The 27,271-nt window shown below is 35.7% G+C and overlaps 1 protein-coding gene across 3 annotated transcripts in view; it reads left to right on the top strand.

Annotated features, from left to right (window-relative positions):
* The window catches only part of KCNIP4 (potassium voltage-gated channel interacting protein 4), a 441,759-nt gene that overhangs the window by 17,905 nt on the left and 396,583 nt on the right, over nt 1-27,271 (top strand). Inside the window, exons 1-2 of one of the 3 annotated variants that reach the window (XM_074822243.1) lie at nt 26,054-26,185; nt 26,964-27,112. The exons of 1 other annotated variant lie outside the window; for it this stretch is intronic. In XM_074822243.1, the coding sequence (XP_074678344.1) occupies nt 26,965-27,112 (148 nt within the window). In that variant the 5' untranslated portion in view covers nt 26,054-26,185; nt 26,964. Of the gene's footprint in view, nt 1-26,053; nt 26,186-26,470; nt 26,607-26,963; nt 27,113-27,271 lie in introns of those variants that run through there. One more of the 3 variants, XM_074822244.1, reaches the window with a different exon arrangement.

Raw genomic sequence — 27,271 nt, 5'->3', positions numbered from 1 at the left:
CATGCTGGGTTTTACAAAAGTTTTTAAAACCTAAGTCTGGGATGCATACTAAGCTGTTGTCTTTTCCCAGGAAAAACATAAGCCAGATTAGGGGTTCAGGAACTATTTCACTATTTTTTCACTTCAAGTAATTTTGAAAGTTTCTTAATGTGTTATAGTCTACATCAGCAGCATCTAGATATTACATAATGACACAATAAAGGCAGTCAGAACAGATGCTATGATTGTGTATTAACTTGCATAGAGAAGATACCTCCAGTCAAGTCAAAGAATTTTGCAGTTACTAGGTTGAACACATGGAGCTGCGCAGCTGAACTCAAGTCAGTATTAGCCTATTTTTTAAAGAAAATGGTGATTTTTTTTAATTATTTTTTAAATAATATGTTGATTATATAATAATAAACCAGAGCTACTTATTTAGATGTATAGTAGTACATTTTTCTCTTCACCTTTATTTGAAAACACAGGAAATTTTCATCTAAGCTGAGGTTTTGTCTCTCTTAGGGCTTTATTTAATGCTAGGTGGGATACTGATGCCACAATTATGGTTGTGTTCCTTTTTCTTTTTTTATGCTGATGAAAAAGGGAACAGTTCTTTAATTTTCTTACTAAAAACTGTTGTGTTAATAAAAAACACATTAAAAATGTTTGAGGCAAGAGCATGAGCTGAAATGTTTGTACTTTTCAGAACTCTCTTTTCTTGTAAACTAAGATGGTATGGCATAGATACTTGTTCATTCTTAAAACAGTATCAACATTGTTTGCAAGCATTTGTTACATGGCTAAAAATTAGGGAAAAAAGCCCAACCCACAAAAAAATCCAACCTCTTAAATCTTTCCAGGGAGTTTAAATTTCAAATTTTGATTATCAGTTTATATTTTGTGTTGAAAGCACACGTAAGAATATTGTCCATTAAATTTTGCAAACTCATGGGAGTTTAGAAAGAGGTTAGTACTCTGAGATGGTCTTGATGAACACATTAGCTCTCTAACAGTTTTGAAGGCAAGACAGACTTTAATAAATGTCTTCAGACCCGCATGCCCAATACTAAAGACTTCAGTGGGACATTTGGTCAAAGTACCTTTCTGTGCTGAAAAAATGTTTTGGTAGAACTTGTCGATACTATATCAGTTATTTTAGTAGAGAGGAGATATACATTCAGTCACTTCAATTAGCAGTCTGCTTATTCAAACAATTCATACTTTTCAAAGTGCAAATAAGAACAAGATCCTTAATTTTCAAAAATGAAAATTAGGATTTCCATATAATAAAACATGGCTACAGCTGTGCCTCAAATAAAATAATAAATATTATAAGAATTAAAACCACAAAAAGGAGTTTCAGGAAATATTGCAACTACTATGCTAAACTTTTTAGTACATGTCATCTGCCTATACTAGATCTGCTAATTGGATAGTACTTTTTTGTCTAAAAAAAAGTTAAACTAAATTGACCACAATAAATACCCATTCTTTTTTTTTGGCAGATATGAACTATGCTCAGAATTCTTCAACCTTTACACTGATTTCTTGTTTTCATCATGAGAACTGTATAGCTATATTATGAATGTTCATACCCTTCCACACTAATAAAGGAAATAGGCATTTACTGACCAAATCTCCCACAGACTATCAGAAAAATAGCTTCTCCCCAAGCTGACAAACACCAGCTTGTTGAAACATGCTGTATTTACAACAGAGACCTCTGTGGTGCTTCTTGGTGAAGTCTCAAGAAGTGTATGGTCAGAGATAGAGGAAATGCTGTTAGGATTTTGCAGGGAGTAATACAAATGCCTGGGACAGGTTTCATATTCAAACTCATGAAGTCATAACTGCACAGAACAGTGTACATGGAATTACAGAGGCCCAAGTTGAGTATAATTATTTGTTTCTGGAAAATGCTACTGTCTGACACATTTCAAAGTGGAGATATAGACCTTTGGAACTCCTTTGCTGTTAACACCTTTATTCGGAGATGAAGACTCATCCACAGAAGAGGTAAGTTGTAAAATCTGACTGAATTTGTGCTGGAAAATAATCAGGAATTAAAGGTATTTTGCACCCTTGCTTAGCTCCTTCAAGCTCCAAGTCATGATCATCGCTGCTGAAGGTGGAAATCCTTTCTCTAGACTTCAAGGAAAAGAACATTCAGAAAAGTACGGTTATACTAGTTTGCTACCTTTTACCAAATTAATGTAGAGCTCATTCAAGACCATGGTTTCTGCATTCATTAAATAAGGTGACTGTTAATACTAGCCTGGGGCAATCTGGGGCTATATGAAACCTTAATTAAACCTAATGCTAAGTGTTGGATGTGGGCATTGCCTTTAGGAACTAAAACCACTTAAATGCAGTTATAAAGCTCTGGAAGTAGTGAACTGATGATTTTGTGCAGAGAACTGTTGAAATAAGTTATTCTTTTTGTATTGTTTCCTCTGTCCGGCAACCAAGTTTAGCTTTTCAGGTTGGGACATAATTTGTACTGAAAGTTGATAGTGTGCTTTTTTCTTTTTCTTTTTTTTTTTTAATGCCTTATCTATTAAAATTGAAGTTTTTTACTAATGAGCCAGTAATTACTTTAATGTGGATGATAACAGGCTTGGATACTATCCTGTGATTAATTTGCAGTTCAGCTAGGAAAGGATTCTGATAACTAGTAATAGGGGAAGCACTTATATTTTAAATTGTTTTTACTGAAGAGCCTCTTCTTGTGGTTTTATGTGATTATTTTATAATAGCTCTTCTATCTTTTGAGTGCTATAAACACTTAGTCAAAGAATATTTGATATTTTAAACTTTTGAAACAAGGGATAATTTTCATGTCTTTTTTTCAATTTCTGTACACTTAAATATGTCTGATATGAAGACACATTGCATCAGGCCTTACTAGGTTTGTATTTAAAAGGGAAAATTAAAAAAATAAAATAAATTGAATGGTGGAGAAGAAAGAGAGGCAGAGAGCCTGTCTAGCTTCCCATCTTCGCCACTGCTTTTTGATCATAAGAACTTTCTTACATGGTTACAATGACCAGATATCTACGTGACTTAATCTTTAAAATGTTGATCTAGCAGTTTATTTGTGCTGTACATGTAACTGTCTTTAACAGGAAAGGAGAAACCAAGCAGAAGGAGGATAGGTCTGATGCTGCACAGTCTGTGTGTAATGGGGTATTTAAACCAGGTTGCCTGGCTGCCTGGTTCAACCTTCTGCTCAATTGGGGTTAGATCTTTCTTTCTGTAGGCTAGCAAAGTTTAGGGCACCATATAAGTACTAAACACTGCTGTGCAGCATGTTAGATGGAATAACCCAGATGCATCGCTGTTCTGTTCAACTTTCAACAAAACCAGTCAAATATTGATGTTAAGTCCTCCCCTTACAAATTCTCTATTCATAGAGCTCTTGTGGATTACTACAAGAGTTCTGCACCCTTGAGGACTTGCAAACTTACACTTACTAAAGCTGGATGCAGTTCAGCAACCTCTAATGGGATAACTTAGGTAAGGTTGACTCACTTTCAATGGCATTATGGTGCTTAACTTCCCTTGGTGGTTAATTCCATTTTTAGAGACTTTTTCTTCTGATTTTAATGTCAGTAGTTTACTTAAAGAGCAAAAAGAAAAGAAAAAAATCTGTAGGCATTGGTAGGAAGAGTAGTGTTCTGAATCCTTCTCTCTGTGGAAATCTTCAAGTATAATGACTCGTTTTCGCTGACATCAAATTTCAAGGGTTCTGCAGAGAGTAGCAGTTGTTCTAAAATAAAATTGTATTCTTCAAAGTGCACTACAGGGTCCTAGGTTCTCCTGTGAGTTTTCACTCTATAAAAAGAAGATTGAGACTAAATTCAGAGATTATTAACTGTTTTGTAAGATGAATTTCAAATAAAGATCATTCTGGCAAGAGCAAGAGAAGAGTTTGTATGTTTTGTTTTATGATTGAGACAGTCAGCAGCACTTTATACAAGTATATATAGGGTTTTGGCAAATTTGGCAAACAGAGAAATGTCTGTTCTTTGCCATGAATATTAAAGGTTTTCAGACTGGGTAAAGACTTAACATAAAGAAGAAATCAATTACCTTTTTTTTACTGGTCAAATCACAGCTTTATGACAAGTTTACTTAATTCTAGTCCTATCTGGTTTTTTTTAATGGACTGAAAAAATCTTTCACTTCCTTTCTCATTTTGCCTCTTAGGAAACTCTTGTGGCCATTTGAAAACCATTCATTCACAAGACATTGTTTTATCTGTATTGGACCCGGTATTATTTTTGTAGTCATGGCAAGTTCAGCCTTCTGGGTAAAGGAATTGGGGTTTGCTTTGACTTTTATTTGGAGATAGAAAATTACCAGTAATGTCAGCCTCTATTTCTACAACTAGTGTCATTGCTTGGCCTGATTCTTTTGAAGACTCAGAAGAATATTACATATGTATTTTACAGTAAAGCAAGAAAGGACTATGCTGAAATTTTGCAGAAGGAAGAAAAGACCATAATTGACATAATTTTGTGATTAAACTGCAATACACTGGTTTGGCTCAAACACTAAAATAGTGTGATGCTTTCCCTCTGCTTTGGATGCTTTTTGGATACCACAAAGAAAAAAAATTCTTCCCAGTTCATACAGTTCACTGGGAAACACCACAGTTTAAGAGAACTGTAAATGTGTTAACTGAGCTGTGACAATGTAGAGTTTTTTGAAGTGATGCTAAATATACTAATAAGAAATCCACTGTTCACAGCAGAATTCATCTGAACCTTTTTTTTCAGTCAAGCAGACACTTTAAAGTTTACACAAAATTTAGGGCTGAGAGCCTGTGGGGAGAAGCTAAAAGCTGCAGCCCAGGGGACCGAAAGCTTTAGCAGGGATTCAGCCATACCTGCAGCCAGTAAATTCCAGCTGCTGTGGGCCCCTCAAGGGCCCTGGTGATTTGCACGGCAATGACCTTCCCTGAGATCCTGCTGCTACATGCAGTCATCTGCTTCTTGCACTCCTCTCCCATTCCCAAGCCTCATGCCAAGGCTGGGGAGGGGACTATTGCAAAGCATCTGTACTGCAGCTTGGATCCTCCACAGATGGCCAAGAATATTTTACAGTGTTCAGTTTCGTATCACTGAGAGCACTGATAACAGTTCTAATCTTCCAGTTTTTAAAAAAGGTGGTTACATTGTTATCATTAGTGCCTGCCTGTTCTGGCTTTGATCAGATGGATGCCTCAAGGAAGGAAAAATGCTGAATTCAAGAGAAGTTTCTTCTACATTTTTGTAGCCAAGTGATAACTGGGTAGTACTGGATGTCTTGCAAAAAGACTGAAATAATGCCTTTGTTGGATTTTTAAGTAATTTGTTTGTATTAAGTGTCTTTGACAAGGATCTGGACACTTCTGGGACATGTCCATTGTTTAGAAAGGTGTGATAACCCTGATGCTGTCTTTTAGTAACGATTTTTGAAGAGTACCAGCATTTACTGATTTACCTTCCTTTCAATAGATGAAAATGCCTTCTTGAACACCTTATTGGAAATCTATTAATGGAGATTTTAGTGGATTTGGGGGCTTTGGAAATTTATTTAATACCTTTGCATATTTTTACCCTGCTTATTATTTAAAATATCAGGTGAGTTTATGAATGAATTTCTGGATTGGTTAAAAATGGTAATACATAGTTTTCACATGTAAAAATTCTGGTGTTGCATATTTTATGGCTGTTAAATTTAGCAGAACTGCTGACATCAGAAGATGGAACGGTGCATTTGTGCATGTTTCCAACTTTTTTTTTTTAGTTAACCTAGAAATTAAAATGGATGTACAAAAATTTTGGTAATTTTACTATCATAATATTAAAAGACTTCAAAGACTTTCTAATAAACCAGGGAATTAACAGCCTAATAAGTGAGTACATAGTTACTGCACAAATGTTGCTCTTTTTTAATTCCAGGAAGTGTTGATCAAAAATGAACAGCAAATTTGATTTGAAGCCCTAGATATAATCTTTTTAAATGGAGCAAGTACTCATATTAAGAACTTTATATGGTTTATTTTTATAGATAGTTAACATACTGTAATAGCAAGTGTGCAAATATTGGATATTTTTCCAATATTATTGCATTTTTTTCCCCAATATTACTGGGAAAAAATTGTTGAATACATAGGTATTTGAATTGATACTAGGGATAAAGAAATGTGCTTTTATTTCCTGTGCAAGTAAAATCAAAACTCTGTGGAATTTACTACCACAGAAATGGTTGTTTCATTCTGCAATGTATGTAGAATAAAATATCCCTGTTCTTTTATATGCAAATGTTGAAAAAAGGTAAAAGTATGGTCTAGATGAAGAAGAAGAAAAACTACTTATTTTCTTAGAAAAGACGGAGGAGATGTCTAATGTCACACCATGCAAAGAAAAGGAGAAAAAATTCTTTTAAACTCTGAAAGTAAAGGCATTTAGTTTCCAGAGCTCCCTCAGAACCAAAGATCTGATTCTCAAAACTATTTAAAGACAGTGGGAGAACTGCTGCAGGTGGCTTCTGAGAAACCAGAAAAGCCACTTCAGATCACAAATGAAGAGACTGCTGTGTCACAGTTTGCTGCTTGGTTCTTAGATTTCCTATTACCATCTGGCCATATCAATGTATTGGATTGCTTTAAAGCAATAGATTGCTATATATCTTCTACCTTCTTATTTTGAGGCTCACTGCTGTGGTAATTTGAGTGCAAATTAAGTGAGAGAATTCAGTAGCTGTCCAGGGCACAGTATATGAATAGCTTTTAATAATGTGCACTGCTGGAGCTTATACAAATGATTTTTCTTTGAACTTTACTTTCTTCTTTTTATAAGTATTCTAATGCTCTGCAGCGTTAAACCCACCTCTCTCCCTTTATCAGTTACTTAAAAGGAGAGATTTTTATGTGCCAACATCAGGCGGCTGGCACGAAGTTAACTGAGTGCTAATTACGATTCAGAAATTTTCTGTGCTTAGAACTGATAATACACAAAGCCAAAAAGTGTCCTCCTGCTTGGTTTCCATCTTTACAGTTTTTCTATGTACCTTAAGACTGCAGTTCCTCAAGCATTCAAGTACATTAAATCAATCCATTTTCAGATTAACTCATTTTATTAACGCATGTTGAAGGGTCATGAAGAGAATGTTCACTCTATTTCATTTTACCTAGGGTCACAATTAGAAAAGTGCTCCTGTTAGACTGTCTCCTGTGGGGATTAAGTATTTGCTAAATCCTGGAATCAAGGGGGATTTCTACATACAGATATTTTATTGAATCAAAGCTGTTATAACATCTGAAGAGTGAAAGTGTGGAAGGATTTCCCATGAAGCCTTGGAGGAGAGGAACAGCTGTAAGATCCAGCAGATGGAGAGGATTCATTTGGGTTTGATTCTGGGATGGTCTTATGCTTACCAGAAGAGGATTAAATATTCTTTACACAGTACTGTAAAATGTACAAAATATATGACATCTCAAAAGTTGTTGTCATCATCAAGATTTAAGCAGTTGTATAAAACTGATTGTGTGTCCCCACCCCAAACTGGTGATTGACTTAAATAAACGTTAAGAATCAGAAGTCTTAACAGGAGTATAACACTTGAATTCGATACCCTCCAAAAGCATTTATACTAAAAGTTATGTCTTTCTAATATAATCATTACTAAACTTGCACATTGTAAAAATTGATAACATGAGAAACTTCCATTAATTGAAGTAATAATTCTTTAATATTTTGCTGTTAGTACAAAATGTAATCAGTTTTCTAAATGTATTTTGATTTCTTTAATACTTTCTGCTTTAAATTTCTTTGTGACCTTATGAGTGCAATGGAATAAACCATTGGGTTTTTTTCATGCATTAACTTGTGTTTGACCAGATTACAAAACAGACTGTGTATTCACAGAGATACTTTCAGAATATTAGCTTAATATACTTTTTGCATTGTATCTGAGGAAAACTTCAACTTCAGTACTAGTCAGCATATATTTTTAAATGGCTCAGATGTTAAAACTACCTTCTAATATAATGAACTCAGCCCCCTATAATTATTCCAGTGTAATTACTTTAATCTAAAACTTTTCCATTACATTTTCTCTTAAGTTCCAGTAATCAACTATATCTGCTGCTGTAACTGATGAACTGTAATGCTTATCTGCAGATGTTTCCTTTCTACTTATAACTTTCTTAAATACTGATTGCATTAGGATGAAACTTTACAAGTCTTTATCAAGGGGAGAAATGTTCAGCCTTCCTCATGAAGCATGGAGAGGGAAAGACTTTTTTTATTAGTTAAAAGAAAACTTTGCAATGCGATTAAGACAGAAAGTTGAGACTTGTCTAGCAAAAATGTGCCTACAGTTAAGAATACTTGAGTTTAGCAGTAAAAACAGGCCTAGATTGGGTTGAACTACACTTTTTAGATGTGCAGAAGAGGTTTGATTCTGCATGGTATCGTTGACGTCAGTCTCAGCTGCTTTAAGCACATGTAAAATCCAGCTGTTTAGCAGAGAACCACCTTGTGTTCTGCTTAAAAGTCTCCAACTATAAGTGCCACAACTTTGAGGAAAGAACCGAGTTCTTACTGGTATTAGGCTGGAAGGATCAACTATTTACTCCCAAACTATTCCTGTAGACTCTCTTGCAACCATATAGGCAGCCTAGAACTGAAACTGGTTTGCTTACCTAACTTTGAATACTCAAGTACACCAGGAAACAAATCATTTTTGCAAGCAAGGCAAAAGTATGACAGCAATAAGAGTTACTTAGGAGACAAGAATATATATGTTGATTTCCTCCCACACCAGTGACTGATAGTTCCTTACCTTTTCCTTGGAAGATTGCATGGCTTAATGCATTCATTGTTAGTAGAAAAAAAACTAAACAAACCAGAGAATAATATTCCGATGGCAATTATTTTCCTATTTTTGAGCTGTTTAGGCAGGAGGTAGTTTTACTCATGGATAATTATTCTCTGCAAATTGTCCAAAAGTTTTGATAAATGTTACTTGCAACCAACTATTGTACCAGCATTTCTCTTCATTCAGTCTCTCAGTCAAGTGCTCTAGTATGTTGCATTAACTAGCCTCAAAATTAATTCTTAGTTTTTATAAGAAGTGTCAGAATGACAAAGCTATGGCTTTGGAATTCACATTTTTTGCCACAAGGCCTCTTTTGGCTGTGATAAAATTAGAAGGTAGCAGATTATTACTTCTTACTCATATTTTTTGGGTTTTATTATCAGGTTGCTTTCTCTCACATTTTTTTATTTCCAGTATAAATTTGCTCGTCATTTGTAGTATCTGTGCAGAACCTGCATTTATTATATTCTTTTCAAAGGGTCTTGATTCCTTTTGCAATGGTAATGATTTGTCTTTCTGTATACTGAGTGGTGTGGATAATTAACTTGCAATAAATAGGACCAAATTTTGAGGACTTGCTTATGAAAATCAGTAGGCACCTAGGTGATTGTGTAACCTCTCTATTTTTGCAGCCTGATTTGCCCTGCTTCTCCCATCATTACTTTTTTCAGATGAGGATATCATTTTGCAGTTATCCCAGAAGTAGGACTTCATAGTGTACTGTGCATTTCCCAAGACTCAGAGAAACAATATTATTCTTAAAAATCAGATAAGTCTCATTTTTAGTACATCTCATAACCTTAATTTCTTGTGAATTTTTACGTAATGTTAAATCATGAGCTTGTCTAGTGTTTATTTAGGGAGTTTCATTTCCTTACTACCCCAATTCTACTGATTACTATCAACTGAACATTTGGCACATTGATTTTTTAATATTTTTTTTTTAAATCTCTCTCTATCAAAAAAAGCTCACAGATATGTTACTCATTACATTGTGGGCTTAGAATTTAGGAAAGTAATGATTCTCCAAACTCTTTGAAATTTGGCCATTACTGTTCACATATATAATTTTTGCCTTGCAACAAATGGTAAAGAAATCTCTTGTACAAATACTGTCAGCAGCTATCTTAGAGAAGACAGTACTTTTGTTTTATCCATATTTACAGTTGTTTTTATTTCTCACACTTCCGGAGATGGATGTATGAGGCACGAAACCTAATCAGTATTGTGACACAGAAGTGAATCTATTGTCTATTTGCAGAACTGCTTGAATGTGTATCTTTTGAACTGTCATCAGAAGCATTTCTTATAGTTTGAGTTTATTTTCTCTTCAAGTATTTAACTTTTGATTGATGAAAAATCACATTAGTGGTTTAACTGAAATACTGTTTCATGTGCTCTCAAAGGACTTGCTTCCAAAGCTTGAATCAAATTACTGGAGATGGTTTAAAGAACATAGGAGCTGAGGGAAGAAACTAAAATCAATACAGCCTAAAATTTATCTGACTCCTGTATATCGTTTTAAGGCTGTGATGCTATTAAACCTGGGACAAAGCAGCGCTCCTTTACTTGCTAGATTATGGCAAAAAAGAAAAATCATAAAAAGCAGATATTAATGAGAGAAGGCAGTGGTCTGGAACTCAAGCTGTCTAGGTCAAATTCCTGGCTCCGCTGCGCACTGCCTCAGGCAAATCACTGTCTCGCTGGGTGCTGGGCTTCCGTTCCCCATCTGCCAAATGGAGACAATGGATGCATCCTTCTGCCTGGCCTTCATCTTGCATATTTCTGTTGTGGTTCAGAGGAAAAAGAAATGTTTCTTAAAATGTGTTTGTATAGTACCTAATATACTGAAGCCATTAGGTACTTCCATAATACAGTAAGAGATGACATCCTCTAGGCAGGAGCATTTTTAATGTGCATTCTGTGAAATAGATTTGCAGTCCACTTTGGACCAGTTCTGAAATAATGTAGAACATTCTCCTAGTCTTTTTGGCAGATTATAAATTTTATTGTTTGCTTACCATATTGTGGTTGTCATAAAGCATTAGTACTGTCAGCAGTTACCACCCTGAGGTATTATTGTTTGAGTTCCCCCATCCTGCCTACCCTCTCCACTCACAAACACCCTTATAATAGGGCATTATAAGTAACTAGTGTACATCAACTATTGATAGATAATGGCTTTTTAATGGCTTCATTGCATTGCTAGTAATATAACTTTCACTTTTATGTCTCTTTTGCATTTCATGATGTATCTATGAGTGCTAGGGCTTGATAGAAATTGAATGGACATAACAAAATGCATTCTCACTGCCTAACTTGCACTTAATCAGGTCGAAAATGTAGCCAGAAGAGGGCAGTTCAGGGCAGAATATGCAGGAATTCTGCATCACCCTCTCATGGGGCATCTCTCTGCAGGACTATAGATTGAATTGAGGGAATTTACCCACTCAATTTAACAACGGACATTGGGTGCTAAAAGTCAGATGGCTTCTCTGCTCCCCTCTAATACAGCAATTTTCGAATTTTTTATCTTATTCAGGTGAGTATTTCTTTCCAACACAAAAACTTGATTTGCTACCACTATGAAAAACTGTGTAATTTATAAATGCCTGCAGATGAGTTAGGGTATGTAGTGATGTTTTTAGCTTCATAGTTTTTTACATGGAAACACCCTCTGAAAATCTTCTGACATGATCCTTTAACATGGAGTTGTTAATACAAGTACTTCTTTTTGTCCAAAATTAGTATCTGTAAAGAAGCAATCTATCATGGTGTAAAAATCTGTGTATACTCATATTTTAATATATTACTTAAAATAGAAATGAGAACATGAAGTATTTTGACAGGCATTTAGCAAGGTTGGAGATTATTCAGTATTGCAAGTGTTTTCTCTATTTAGATTAATTTGACCATTTTGAATTAGTAGATACTAGTATCGTAAGGTGAAAATTAATGTGGGTCTCATGAAGATGGACTGAGTTACGATTTTTTTTCATCCTTGTACTAAAAGTTCATACATCGTAAAATCTTGCTTTCTGGGATCGTTATACAGATATTAATGAACAAACTGTTCCCTTGCATATGTGATGGTTATATGAAAAAAACCTCTTGCAGTGCTACAATATAGTTTCCATGAATTGACAAAGAAATGTAGGAAAGCAAAATACACTTGCATTAATTAGAATTTGTTTGTGATAATGACCCAGACGTTATAGAAAATGCCACAGTACTTAACTACCTTAAGTTATCAGAACCCCAGAGGATCCTTAGCTATGCTAACATGGTACAGAATTAGGTCTGGGAGAAGTGTCTGGATGCTAAATCACCTTCTTATCCTTCTGCAAAGTGTTACTTTCTCAAAATATGGGCTGAACTCAGTATTTGTCTTAGATGAACAGCAATAGCAGAAGAAGAGTGTGGGGAGCTGTGGGACAATTGCCGGATTAATTACATGGGCTGGTAGTGTTTCCTCTTATGAATATTTTAATGTGAGTAAATGAAAAAAGGAATTTGATAATGTCACACATCCTGAATCTTTAGCTCTTGTTGTCAGTATTTGCATCACAAATTGAATTTTCAATTCAAAAAGACAGGTATGGTAGGGAGAATGCTAACTGCAGCAACATGTCTTCACCTTTTCCCTTTCTCAGTCTCCTTCCAGCTGTCCCTATTTCAATCTTCCTCCCTCATTATAGAATCACAGTTGGGAGTTTCTTTAAGTCTATTGAAATAATTTTTGTGTTAGTGTTTAATGCATACAGACGTTGATATATCACTTCATTGTACTGCAGTATGTAGCAGTATCAACATAGTCTATTGGTATCTGTGTGTCATCATTCTGCTGATAATATCTGTCATGAACGTACACACTGAGTACTGCTATGGTGCTCTGTATCAGGAGTGTAGGTCATACCTTACAGTACCTGCATATTGTTCTGAATGTTTGGGTCTTTTTTATTACCACCAACGCACATACTTAGGATTTTTCTTTGCTTGCTGATGTCCCTCCAGTCTATAAATATTTCTAAGCTAGTCACTTAATTGAGCCTGAGGGAACTGGGGTTGTTTAGTCTGGAGAAGAGGAGGCTGAGGGGAGACCTCATCGCCCTCTACAACTACCTGAAAGGAGGTTGCAGAGAGCTGGGAATGAGTCTCTTTAACCAAGTAACAAGCGATAGAACAAGAGGTAATGGCCTCAAGTTGCACCAGGGAAGGTTTAGACTAGATATTAGGAACTGTTTCTTTCCAGAACAGGTTGTTAGGTGTTGGAATTGGCTGCCCAGGGAGGTGCTGGAGTCCCCATCCCTGGAGGTGTTTAAGAGTCGGGTCGACATAGTGCTGAGGGATATGGTGTAGTTGGGAACTGTCAGTGTTAGGTTAATGGTTGGACTAGGTGATCTTCAAGGTCTTTTCCAACCTTGATTATTCTGTGATAATAATGGTGCTTAACCAACTCTGTTTAGCTCGCTGAACTCTGCAGTTAAAATCTGCTCAGTTATCACTGCAAAGGATAAAATAGTTTTGCTTGACCATTATACGGTATATGACAGAAAGTGGCTATATCAAAGTATGAGAATCACAGTATTTCAGCTGGTGGACCCTAGTTACTCAGAACTAGGAACTACCATAAATTAATGAAAAATGAATAGAAGTCAGAATGAAAAAGAAAGAGAATCAACATATCAGAAGCAAAGCATGGAAAAAACAAACAAACAAACAAAAAAGTGATATGAATGCCTATTTCTCATTAATTGGATCTGGCTTTTACAATCTGAAATGCTAGGTACTGGAGAATGAGCTTTATTTTAGATCTATATACATTAGTTGCCAGCATGTGGTATACAACCTCATTTGATATAAAGTGTTTAACTGAGAAACCACAATCATTTTTCTTTTACAAGAACTAAAAAAAATGTATATTTTTGAAAAGGAATACTCATTTCTTCCTAACTTTATTCCCTGGTTTTACTCTTCTATTTTAGTCTCCTTTAGAGTTAACACATCCAATTACAAGATGGGGACAATGACAAAGCTGAAAGCTTCTGAGTTTAGCAGCAACGTCTGCCTGTGTCAGACACACATCAATTTACATGACACTGGAAGGTCAAAAATCTCATTAATATTTGCACTGTTTATGACTGCCTTCCTAACCAGTAGCTTCAAGTACTGAACTGTAGGTGCTGGAGAGCCATCTGATCTATGAGATGGTTTATTAATTTGAACCACTTGATATTGCCTAAAGCGATGAAAATAGGGATATACAATAGAACAGTATTGTAATTATTCCATTAGTAATCCCTTCAATTATTCAGGTATTTTAATCACTTGGGCATTTAGCATAGTGCTAAATGATGATCATCTGATTAAATACAGATTTGTATGGAGCTTCGACACTCTTCTTTGCTGAAGGACAACACAGGGAAATGCAGACAAATGACTTAATCCTGAAAAACTGATTAATCTTGAATTCATTTACTAGAATGTAGGTGGTGTTAGAAGCATTATTAGAATGTCTGGAATTTGCCAGAAAATCTGAGAGAATTGCTACAGAACTGTGTTCTTTATTTACAGTTTTATTTCCAGCTTTTAATGACAATGAAGGTAACCTTGCAAACAACCTGTAAAATGAGGGGAGAGCAACGTAGTGCTCTTTCCTTCCATCTGCAAATTATTATTTTTTTAAATTGACTTTTTTTTTAAAAATCTAGAGGTGATCACAGTAATCTTTTAAGCCTTCTTCAGGCAGAGATCTTTTTTTCACATAGATGGAATCATAATTTATGTTTCAAATATGATTATTGTTTTTAACAAAACAAACCAATAAAGAGATCACCACTAATATTTAACTACTCTAAAATTTCACCTTATTTTCCAGATTTGTCTAGCTTCAGTTTTCACCTTTCACATCATACTTGGTCCATGTCCATCAGCCTCGGAAATTTTTCATAATCACATCTCTTTTCTGCTTATGAGTATCTTCACAGAGAGATGTAGTCATCCTTTAACTTTCTTTACTTTGTAGTCACCCTTTGAAGTTGCCCCTCTGTTTTCTCATCTCTTCGGAAGTGTAGACTCTAAACTGTAATGCTGTTCTGGTAGTCTTAGGGTTTTTTGTTTGAACAAACATAGAGTCTCAATTCTTTGTTCCTAGAAGTGTTGTTTTGCATTCTACTGAACTGAAAAAAAAAAATTACTGAGTTTATCCTGTAACAGTAAAATGTCCTCCTGATCACTTATTCCATCAATCTTGGCATTTGTCCATATAAGGAATTAATAGTGAGTTGGACCAAGAGCCAATCTCTCTCCATTCATAGATGTATTCTCATTAATGAGTGACCCCTACCATTCATGTTTAATAAAATCTTAAGTATGAAACAGTAAAACTTAATGAAGAGAGGCATAGCTGAAATACAGACACTAAAGCTGATGGAGATGATCACACTAGTGACAGCAGAGCATGCAGCCAAGTTGCTATGTCATACCTCTTTATATCACTTGATAGAGAAGGGACATAAAAATACCCATGTAATAGTTTTACAGGTAATAGTTTTAAGTTGCTGGTATATTTTCAGACTCCGTGGGTTTATAACAAACTAATTGTTGCTGTTCAGCTGTCAAAATACTCAGTTGCTGAATCTAAAGTTTATTATAATTCATCAGTCTCCAGCTATGCTGCCTTCATAAGCGCTGTAGAAATACATAAAAAATTACCTTACTTTCCATCCTTTATTAACACAGTTTAACTCCAGTCTCACTTTTGAAAGAAAATTATTCTTCAGGTGTGTATGTGCCCAAAGAGGAAAATGCAAAATCATTATTCTTATTCATTAACAATGAGAAATAACTGAGTTTTCTCTCATTTGATAAATATGGATAAAGTTGAGACTTCGTTTGTCTCTCAAGTACTTCTTCCAAATGATGTAAAATCCACTGGACTGCAAAAGTGTGAGACTACTACATTACAGCTTTTCTGTTTTTTCTCCAGCACTGCTATTGTGCAGTAACAGCATAATACGGAGGTTTCTGAGAGCTTACTAGTTCACTAAGAAGTGATAACTTTGATTTTCTGGAAAGTAGTGGTGGAATAGTTGCAAGAGTGTTTTCTGTCATTGTGAAGTGTTAGAATAAGGCATGCTCTTGATGGAATCTGTAGTTTTCAAGTACTCTATATCACTGCTGCCTTTAAGGCTTTCACAGTAATACTAAATACCCTTTCACTGCTCTACCCGGACAGGCATTTAACATATGTTGACAGTACATAATCAAACGTAAAACCACACCTTGAATATCCAGAAATTGCAAATTTTCATTTTTAAGTAGTGCTGGCCTGGTAAACCACTTAGAAAAGCTGTTTTTTCCACAGAAGTAATACTATAATCAGCTTTTGCTTGACACGACCTCATGTAATATATCACTAAATTAAAGCCCATGCTGATAAAGTTATTTCTGTAATGAAATGTTCTGTTTTAATATTTCAAGATTATTTTGAAGAAAAAAAGGTTCCCAGGTGTTCCGTGTATGGGAATTCTGCAAAGTGTCAGCAACTGTAGATAGTCTACACTCTACACTTTGGTTACACTACGCTCTAGAAGGAATTTTAGGTGGACAGAAGTATGAAAACAGTCTTATGCAAGTGTATAAGTGCACTTATAAGTGCATAAGTGTATATACTTATGTAAGTGTATAAGACAGTGTTTTCATACTTCAGTTTCAAAATAATTATATATATATATATATATGAGATAGAGATACATAAACTGGTGAGAAGCTCCTAACTCCTATGGCACTCTTTTATCCATACTTTTAGTACTGCATAAGGATCATTAGGATATTATAGAAAACCAATAGCTTGAACATAGCTATTAAAGGATTTTTCTTTAGTTGCTGATATTCTGTGTGTTAATTACTGAGGAAAGCTGTCTCTTTTAATGGTAAACCTGTAGTTGTTAATTGTTTGGTAACCCATTTTGTGTTTTCTGTTCATTTTCTCTGAGAAATTGCAGCCACAAAAGACACCACAGCTATCAGTTTTGCTAACTAACTGCCCTATTAGTTTCTCCAATTAGGCCAAGAATTTAGAAGGAAAAAAACATTGTCATTAGATGTAGCTGTTCCAGTGGAAGATTAAAGGTATTGCTCTCGTACAGTGCTTGTGCTTTTCCTGTTCTGTGACAAAACAGAAGATTTCTGTTCCCATTGCTGTCAGGCACATACACAACAAACACGAAATCTTTGTAAACTAAGCATTTTAAACTGTATGGGTGGCCCAAGTGATTAGTGAGGGAGGCATTCAGCCTCCTAGATGCTGATTCAGCTTGAACCTAACTTGCAAGTATTGATCAGCTTGGCCTCTGGATATTTATAAACAACTTGTACCCTTTTCTTAATATCCACGGCACATGCAATGATTTTTGACTGCTGTGCATGTTGTCTAATTTAGTAAAGACTAAATGCTGCTGGACAGGCCTAGAAATAGAGAAAGCTACTATGTAAGAATGCTACATGTCTCTGAAGAGACAGTTTTAACTTGCTGTCTGTTAACAGACCCAATAGCTCTGGTAAATTTATTTGCACGAGGCAGCAAAAAAACATGTAACTTATTAGTTGAACTTACTAAATAGTAATGTGATTAAATATCATGTGTAAAATGCAGTCATTCCAAAGCTGCACAAAAAGGCTCCTCCTATTACGTTTCTAAATAATAAATGACTCTTTTGCTTGCTAGCATTGTTTCTGCTTCCTGAGTTTCTCCCAGCTTACCACAATGTGAATTTCCACTTGCTATAGTTTTTAGTCTCATTTCAGGACCATTAAAGAAGAAATCATACATGCAAAAAAGCTGAAATAGACTCAAATGATAATTTGTTCGTGTATGATAATCACCTGAGCCTGATCTTGCAAAATGCTGAACACTATATCCTTCTGTTATCCACAGTAAGAACTGGAAGTACTCAGCATATCACAGAATCAAGCCTCGATGTTTATGTGACTGCAATATAGTGCAGTTGATTATATTCTGAATTTATATTCTCTCGACCTCTGTTCAATCTTTGAGGCTGTTTGTATCTAGGAAAACAAAGTATTTGAATACAGTTTCATAAGAGTAAAATTTTATGACAACGTATGAAAGCCTGTATTAAAATTCAGAACCATCTACTACTTTTATTTCATCTATTTCATAACTTTGTTCACTTTGCATGTGTATCCAAATAAACACACAGCTTTAAAGTCTGTCTGAAAATATCTTTATTGTTTTTATCTCCTATTCCATTGTCCTTGTGATGTTTATCGTTATTTTGCCGAGCATAAGGCTATAGTCATGAAGTTTAATGAGACGATAATTTTCAACATGATTTTATTTAGTGCAACATTATGTGGCAGCCTAAGAATGCAAGTTTGTATCCAATCTGTATTTTTTTCTCCAAAATTTGGAAGATCATTTAAGAATTCAGCTGATACTTCATCAAGGATCCAAGTGACAAATGTGTTCGTACTGATTCATGTGTACTGTCTCCAAGCAATGCATATACCCCTGTTAAATAAGACTTCTGTGTCTTTTTGAGGAAATGTATGAGTTATGTTCTGCTGAAATATGAAATCATAAAACTTCTCATCTACTAGTTCATAATCAATTTTATTTGAAACTGGAAAGAAATATTGACCTGTTCTGCTTCCTTTCCCAAGCATATTGTGTAGTACCATTCCTGTATCTCCTCAAGCTCCTTCTTCAGTGACCATATTATGGATAAAACATTTCTCATGGTCAAATCAATTTTTAGAAGCTTCTGATTTCAGCTATTCAATTAATTGCTCATCTGCACCCTCTTTCTCTTTCTTTTTTGTATTTCTCTTTTTTTTAACCATTTAAAGGACTGTATTTATCAGTATGACGTTGTAACATCTGAAATAACTCAGATTTTGTTCCTGTTCTTCAGTGAGTAAAAGACGACAATGATGATTGCCTTGTAGCAGTTAGGAACTCATTTTGTAGATGATTTATTATAGCATTTTCTTATTGTAAGCTGTTTATGTCTGAAAATACCTTGTATGAAGGAGACCATACCTTAGAAATAATAATTTCAGATTCTAGTAATAAATTGTAAAAACACGCAGGCAAAAAAAGGGGTCATGGAAATGTTTTCTCATTGTTCAATTAGCTTTATTTGTTAGTGCTGCCCCACCTGCAGCACACTCTCTGATAAGCAGGTGGTTTTGGACAGGAGCTGGAGGTTTCTGCCCTTTCTTGTTACCAGTGGTATGCTACCACTAAGTGTTATTCACTACTGCCAAAAGGTGACTGAAAGAGGTAACATCCAGTAGATAGAAAAGGAACCTTCAGTTATGCTGAAAAGGTAGTTTATTTCTCTTGTATTTAATTTGTCTGTGAAAGCTTTGCAAGCTAGTTTAATATGCATTTGATTACTTAGAAGTTCATAAATAAGTCACTGTCCTGATGAGGTTTACTGGATATGTTCTTAATTCTGTGGCATGATAAAAAAATGTATTAAATGGATATGTGAGAAGTGAGCATCTTTTCTCTGTCCTGTACTGAGAGATCTATAAGTATGGAGAAAAAAATGTTTACATGTCCTGGCCAAATTTATTCTTGTTTCATTTTGGAAACTCCATACCATGAAATAAGGATGGACAATTTGTTTTATAGTTCTTTATTTATAAATTACATGTAAATGATAAAGATCCACAAAGAAAGAAAATTCCAGATATCTTCTAGGGATATTTTGACAAATATTTGGCTAATTAGGAGCCTGAGCAAAAGTAAAATGTAACACTTTCCAAGGTAGTGATCATCACTGGAAATGGCTACAATAGCTGTAGGGCCCATAAGAGAAGTCAAAGTCAATGGCAGGGAGGGATTATATCCAATCCATATAATAAACTCAAGACCAGTTTAAAAATGAATACCTCTTGCTGTTTTGAAGCAAAACACATACAGTTTTATTATACAGAACATTGTTTACAACTTTCTGATTACTATAAGGTAGAGAATGTAATTAATAGTTACTGATAAGTAAGATTACTTGTAAAAACCTGTAAAAATAATGACTTGAACCAAGAGCAGATAATTTCCAACAGCAAATTCTAGCTGGGCTTTCTGTTTAGAATTTGTTGGCGTGTCCATATGTTTACAGAATTTAATCAAATAATCTACTTATATTTGTTTCCTCTACTTCTTATTCATCATTACCAATGTCATATGCTCATGATACTACTTTTGATACAAACATATAACATGATTTCACAGACTGTTTAGGACCATTTTCACATTCTGTTAATTCTGAAGTAACAACTTGATCTATCAATATTTCTAAGAAATTATGCACAAGACCATACCATAATTTGTATACAAAGCTACCATAATTAGTCTCATAAGCCTTCATTCTCATCTGTTTGAGTTTTCAGACTTTTCAAATATGTCTTTTTCTTGTAAAAGAATGATGATGTACATATGTACAAAACAGTACCTGTTTGTACAGAGACATGTAAGACTTCGGTATATTCATCCTGTGACCGAGATAAAAATTATTTGTTCAGGAAGTTAAACAGCCCAATACACTTCTTGATTCTTTTCATGAGCTGTGACATTGATGACACTTCCAGTATGTTGCTACCCTTTTAGTATCAGAACATACCATTCTCACAAATTAAATGGATCAGTTTAGCATAGTCTTGGCATGTTTGCCTTACCCAAGCCATCCCTCTGACCTCCCTCTGCCAGTGTCCATCTCAGTGGCAGACGATTTTGGAATACCCAACCAAGGTAGTCTTCTCAGCTATCTCATACTACTGAGTAGTTTTTCAGAAAGTATTTTCTAAGGATCATTGATGTAGTGCCTTTCACAGCAATGGCATGTGATTGTTCAAATTTGCTCATGTAAAATTACCTATGAAAAAAAAATTTTGGAAGTAACTAAGGAGGTCTTAGGGCTTGCATATCCTTTCCCCCCCCCCCCCTTTCATTAGTCCATTTTTCTCCTGTGATTTTGGAAAATGAAAGGTTACACTGTACCTGTAATAAGTCCTGTAAGAATTAAGCCTTTGACATATTGACAAGAAGGCTTCTTGGTAGCTATAAAACTCTATTTTTTTGACCAGTAAAGACACTATATTTCTCTTTGCTGAAAAATATTTATTACCACTGAATATCTAAAAACCCCTGTCACTTTAACCTGTTGGGGCAGAATATATTTTCACCCCAGACAAGCTAAGAGCAAGCAGGAATGTTTTAATTACCATTAACAATGGATTAACATTAAAATCCTTTATGCCAATATCAGAGTCACTGTCATCTCTCTTATCACTATAATCTGACAGGAGGTAAACCTTTTCTCTGAGTTTAGTTCAGCTACTGAATCATCCAGTGAGAGCTCATCCCAATATATCTATAACCCCAAGAGGGCTCATTACAACATGAAATTCCTCTGGCCCAACGAAGGAGCTCTCTGAAATTCCCACCCACAAATACTTGCTCTTGCTTATGTTGCTCATTGTTCTTGCTGCAGTCAAGTAATTGTTGAAGGTGTCAAAATGTGTTCCTGTCACCTGCACTGCCCACAAGCACTGTGACATAACATCTGTGAACACAGGTTTCACCTTCTAATCCAGGCAATCTGTATACAACCTGAAATCAATTATTAACCTGCACTGTCCCACCAAAGGGTCCAGAGCTAAATAAACCAAAAGAATTCCAGGGCAGTGCTGCCCCACTATTCTTATTTCTTTTCTTTGCTCCTCATTTACAATACAGAGATTCACCATGCATGAAGAGGCAAGACCCGTAGATGGATGTTTTATACATCAAGAAGGATGACCTTTTTGAGGTGAGAAAAAACAAAGATAGCATTTCTACCTATACATTTTCAGATGCTTCCCACAGACTTTCCAGAGTGACTGACACTGCTCAACTCTTCACTATGTTCAAGCTAAATTAAGATTTGCTGATTGTTTTCTCTTGGCAAAAGAAGAACCCAAAATTTTAATTGATATTGACGTGTACAGGAAGCCTTTGATTCCTGGTATTTATCCATTTGCCATTTTCTGCCTATAAATAGACAAACAAACATGCTGAAAAGGATAAAAAGATGTTAATGGAGCTCAAGTTAATGCAACAACAAAACGCTATACATTAGGGATAAATAAGTAGCTGATATATTTTTGCTTCCAATCTTTTTCTGTTCCATCTTTCATTTTACAGAAAGAGAATGAAATTTTCCTTTCCACTCACAAATCCTTTCCTTCATTTGCTAGATTTGGATATCATATAATACTATTAAAAACTGCTTCTGCTGAGAACAACCAAACCAAACCAAAGCAAACCAAAGCAAAGCAAACCCAACAAACCAAACCCTGTTCTTTCTCTGAAGCATCTCATCATAGTAATCCTTAATATGTCAGCAGTCACCCACACATTCGTCCAGGACTGGATTCTTTAAGCTTGCCCTATTTTTCAGTATTCATTTCTTAACTTATAGCTGCAACCTCTAGCAGCCTAAAGTTTTCAGCAGACATTACTGGTTTAACCTAGCTTCATCTTTCACATTAAATAACTTCTTTCTTCAAGATCCTTATGAGACAGTGTAGTCATCAGTGAAGGTTCCTGAAACAGTTGTGTTAGAGTAATCAACTAATGCAATTAATCAGTTCTGTAAAGGTTCCCAAAAAATCCCATATAGATGCCATGTCAGTTTTTACTGTTTCATCTGGAATGTTCCTGAGTCATTTCTCACTCTATAATGATGCCTCTGGTCTCTCCAACTGCTATTTCATTATCAAGTGAAGAATTGTATAGGTTTCAATAAGTCCACACAAAGTTCAGTTCCATATTCACAAAGTTCAAATCTGATCAAGCGATATTAAGAGACAACTTGCATATGTGCTGTTATTGCAGCTATGTTCATGTACACCCAGTTAAAAGACATTCCCTTGTAGCTCCAATAAATATTGCTCAAAATGTCTGTAGCTGTGTGGCATCACATAGCACTTATATGATTCATCAGCTTGTGACTCCGGAGTTTTTAACTGACATGATTTAGATCACTCATAAAAACAGTTATTTAACAATCAATAGGAAATTAACTTTTTATACAGAAACCCAGCTTTATTTTTGGATGTAACTGATTACAGATGAAATCTGGTAACATGAAATAATGAAAACCTGCTTTCTTTAGGCAGTCCCCATCTCCATGCACTGTTACTGCTGCAGTAAAAAGTTAGCATTTCCTGACTTGAGGCACATGGTCAGTATGAGTGCAGGTTCCCAGTTACTTCTTCAGTAACATGTAAGGGCTCAGACCAGAGGCATTCCAGGGTTTTATGCAGATCATTTCTCCACATTTGTCTTGTTGATGATACTCCCACTAGTACATAGTTCTGTTTATTTTCTGTCTTACTTGTTTCCCTACTCACTCCCAGTTGGAAGATCCCCCCTGTCCCCAGATCCTGAGGTTGCTCAGGCTCAGTAACTTCTAGGTACCAGTGCCATATAGGTGCTCCCTGAACAATGTGCGTTAAATTCAGAAACTAGCTGCTCATTTGAACATGCTGAAGGGTTCAGCCTAACACTGATCACCCCCAGTTAATGTACTCCCAGAGTGCTCTTTGGCTCCCTTTTTCATTTTGCCTAAATTATTCAAGGATTCAATGTATTTAGGAAAAGGAAGGATCCTGTGCAGCCTGGACTGAAATCGTTTCCACACATGATACTTTTCTCATGTTACTTACAACATGACTAGTTTTTCTCTAGTATTGCATGTAATGAATTTGTGTTTGTAAATGTGAAATTCACTACCAATCCATTTCCTTTTCTCAAAGTCAGAGCACATGATTCGCAGAGGAGAAGGAAGTAAATCAATTGTATTACTTCAGAATAGTATTGTTAATTCCTTTTATAAATGAAGTATTATGGATATATGAGGTACAGTATCATCTGCTTGGAAAAATTCAATGGTGCCCTGAACTTTACTATTCTACAGCTTAAGTTTATTTTAAACTCACTGCAAAATTCTAGCATAATGATTAGCGCTGCAAAGAACATCTGATTCATGTGTACTTCTGTTATAGAAGAAAATTGCTGTGGAGTTGATTAAGGTTTCAAGTAAGAAAACAGATAGACTGTAATCTGAACCCGTTGACATTTTCTGAACCATTTTTAGAAAAAATACTTCCTTCTAGAGTTAAATCTCAAGTGAAGCTCTTCACCTCATGGCAAATAAGACATGGTTTTCAGCTGCACATAAGCAAATCCTAAAGATTTCAGCAAGAGTTCTACCTCTCCATATCCTCTTGAGTAATGTAATCAAATTTGTGCTTTCATATATATCCCATCTCTGGCAAAGCTTGTCTGTATAATTGTCCACGCCGAAGACCTTATTCAAATGCTAATATGGGGGCATATCTAGCAACCCTCTTTGTGAACAGTTGATCCATGTCTAGGCAGTATGCACTCATGTTTACTATCCCATTATTGCGTAATTTTCCCAGATGCTTGTCTCAGCTCCTGTGTCTGCTTCCCATTCACACTACCTTTGGATTAATGAATCTCTGAGATAAGTCAACTCTGAACTGGCACTCTGAGGAGTGTGACAGAATATGTCGTGAGAGCTAGCATTTGAGCTGGAGCATCAAGGATTTTATAGCTGACCTTTACATGGGCAGGCAGTTTCTCTGAAGGTTTATATCAAGAAAACTTGAACTTAAAGTACTTCAACACCACTCTCAAGTTTTAGCTGTTAGGAGCTACAGATGCTATATTCCAGTGCTGCTGGACTCTTTGCACTGGACAGGAGTGACATAGATGTGTTCCACCAGAGAAGATGGGTGACTTTCTGTGGATGCCCTACACAGACTCTGATCAGAAGTGAACCTCCAGTTTTCAGAGGGATGAACTCTAATTTCTAGAGTACATTAGTTTCATTCAAAGATGGAATGTAGAAACAGTTGAGAGCATTATCTTTTAAAAATAGCTGTTATTGCTGTACAATAAATAACATTCGTGCTTTGCTCTTGCAACTCAAAATTCTGTTCCAGGGGTCATCTGGAAATCCAGACTGAATCTCTTGTGGTGAAAATGTATTTCTTAGCTCAGTAAAACACCACTGTAAAATCAATATTTATTCTCAGAACGGCACCTTTGAAAGATGTAAGATAAGAGAGCTGTGAAATATGCTTAAACTGGAAGAAGTTTCTCTGCTGAAGTTTCAGAAGTTTCAGAAACTCTGTTACCAGATTGAAATTCAGCTCACTGTGGTAGCGACTTGTGATGGGAATACAGCCATGACTGGAATGCTGTGTCATGCCGTGGGACTCAAAGGACTGGATACGAGCAAGTACTGTTTCAACAGGGCAAATTCAAGCCTTGTTCAGTTCTAAATAGCAATGAGCCTGAAATGTATCCCTAGATATGAATCTGAATGGAAGTGCTCCCCTTTACTCTGGCTGCCTAAAAATTGGTTGTTAAGGTCCATGCTTTTCCGCTGTTATGAACAGAATTCACTGCTGATTGATAGGTTCTTTCCAGAGGTGGAATTAGAGTGCTTTAAAAACTCCATCCTAGCCTGTGCTGATAGATCTGTCTCCAGTTGTTATAAGTAGGTACGGGGTTTTGTGTGTAACATTTTGGACAAAGCAAAATAGTTAAGCCATAGTTCAAATGTACACAGGAAATTTCACAAACTTGCAAATTTATGTAATTGGCATTAAGATTAATTCAGTTAGAAGGAAAGCGAACTGATTAAAAAAACCTTGGAGTTCTAGTATCTTTTAAAAACTAAATTTTAGGAAATGGAAACTTGTTCCTTGATTATTTTGTGTAATCGATAGAAACTCCTGATGCAAATGCACGCAGTGATATCATGTGTTTCGTCATGCTTTTTTCTTTAGGAAGCGGTAAGTTTACGATTGAAAAGTCATCTTCGTTTCTCAGACTCTGGTGTGTACTGTGACTGATGCCAACTATTTTTTTTTCTTTGACTCTTTCCTACCTTATGTCTTTAGAACTTAAATTGTGTTTAATGTTGTTAGATTTAGACTGTGGGTGAGAGCACAGTGTGAGGGAAAAGGCAGGGAGTGAAACAGGGGCCACTTTGGTGTCCTGCTCCTGGCTGAGCGTAGTTATTGTTTGTAATTAGAGTAGCTCCCCTGGTGCAGTCTATGGCTGGTTGTCAAAGGGCTGCTGCGGCTTGCAGTCTGGTTCTGTCCTCCGCAGCAGTCATCTCCTCGGCATCTCAGGCTGGAGCTCACTGAAGAGCAAACGGGAATGCTGTTTAGGACTCTTGCGTGACCTTGGAGTAGCATAAAAGTCCTGGAACACTGGGTAGGTGTCTTTTCTTGGGTTTGTGGCCCCTGAGCAAGGCTTTGGTTAGGTCTGAGTCAGTGTCGGTTGTTGCTAATGGCCCCTGGCTCCTTCGAAGTGGCAGTCTATCAAGAAAAATAAAGTCATATAGAAATGTATTGGTCTGCCTATGTGAATCGGGAGGTAGTGTAGAGAAATGGTCCCCAAGTGTACAACTGGCTTTAAGTGGCTCAGCTGCTTTTCTGCATTTGAGTGACAGTGGCATTAAGGCTGCACAGAAACCCAACTATTCATCTTTTCTGGGTAGAGCAGCTGTCTTTCAATAACAGCTAGAGGAATGCAGCTCTCTATGACACTGATATAAGGCAAGCTAAGATAGGAAGGATAATAGGTTCATGCATAGAGGATTACATTATTTCCTTTACCTAAACAACTGACTAAGGTAAGAGGTAAACATTTATTTACCATCTAAAGATGTTATATAATTTATATCATTTAAGTAAAATCAAAGTTTTTTAAAATAGTAGATAAAATCTGATTTTTTCCCATCTTTTTTTTTTTACAAATATGTTAATGTTCCAGATAAATAATTCAAAACAGAAGAATACAATAATTCCATTTAAGTTAATTAATACTAAAAATGTATGAGCTAAGAATAATGGTTAATGAGATCCTAAAGCTTTTCCCTTTATCCCCAGTCCATGTCCTCTCTTCTCCTACCCTGTCCGTTACCCCCAGTCTATGGATTTAAGTTCTGTATATATCCTCCAGGAAAACTAAAGGTTAAGTTTTTGTTTAGGATGGAAGTGTTAGCCCCTAAGAAGAGAACACATGAAGAGAATGAAGATTTGCAACAGTATCATCAGAAGCCTGCAAACTGCAAGAAATTGCTTAGGAATTGCTGCTTGATAAAGCGAATTTTTGCCTGGAAAAGTTTGAGCTCTAAAGGTACCTTTCCTATTGAAATTTTTAATGTAGGAGAAATTGTTGTCTTTCCAAAAATTCTGAATTTTTGATACAGTGGTATTGCTGAATTTAGCATCATTCAAGTTACAGGTACAAAAAGTGTCTGCTGTCTTGGGTCTGTTGTGCAAAGAGATTAAAAAT

This window comes from Strix aluco, chromosome 4, assembly GCF_031877795.1.
Source record: "Strix aluco isolate bStrAlu1 chromosome 4, bStrAlu1.hap1, whole genome shotgun sequence".
Classification (NCBI taxonomy): Eukaryota; Metazoa; Chordata; class Aves; order Strigiformes; family Strigidae; genus Strix; species Strix aluco.
Note: the sequence above shows the minus strand (reverse complement) of the source record. Positions and strands in the feature narration are given on the sequence as shown.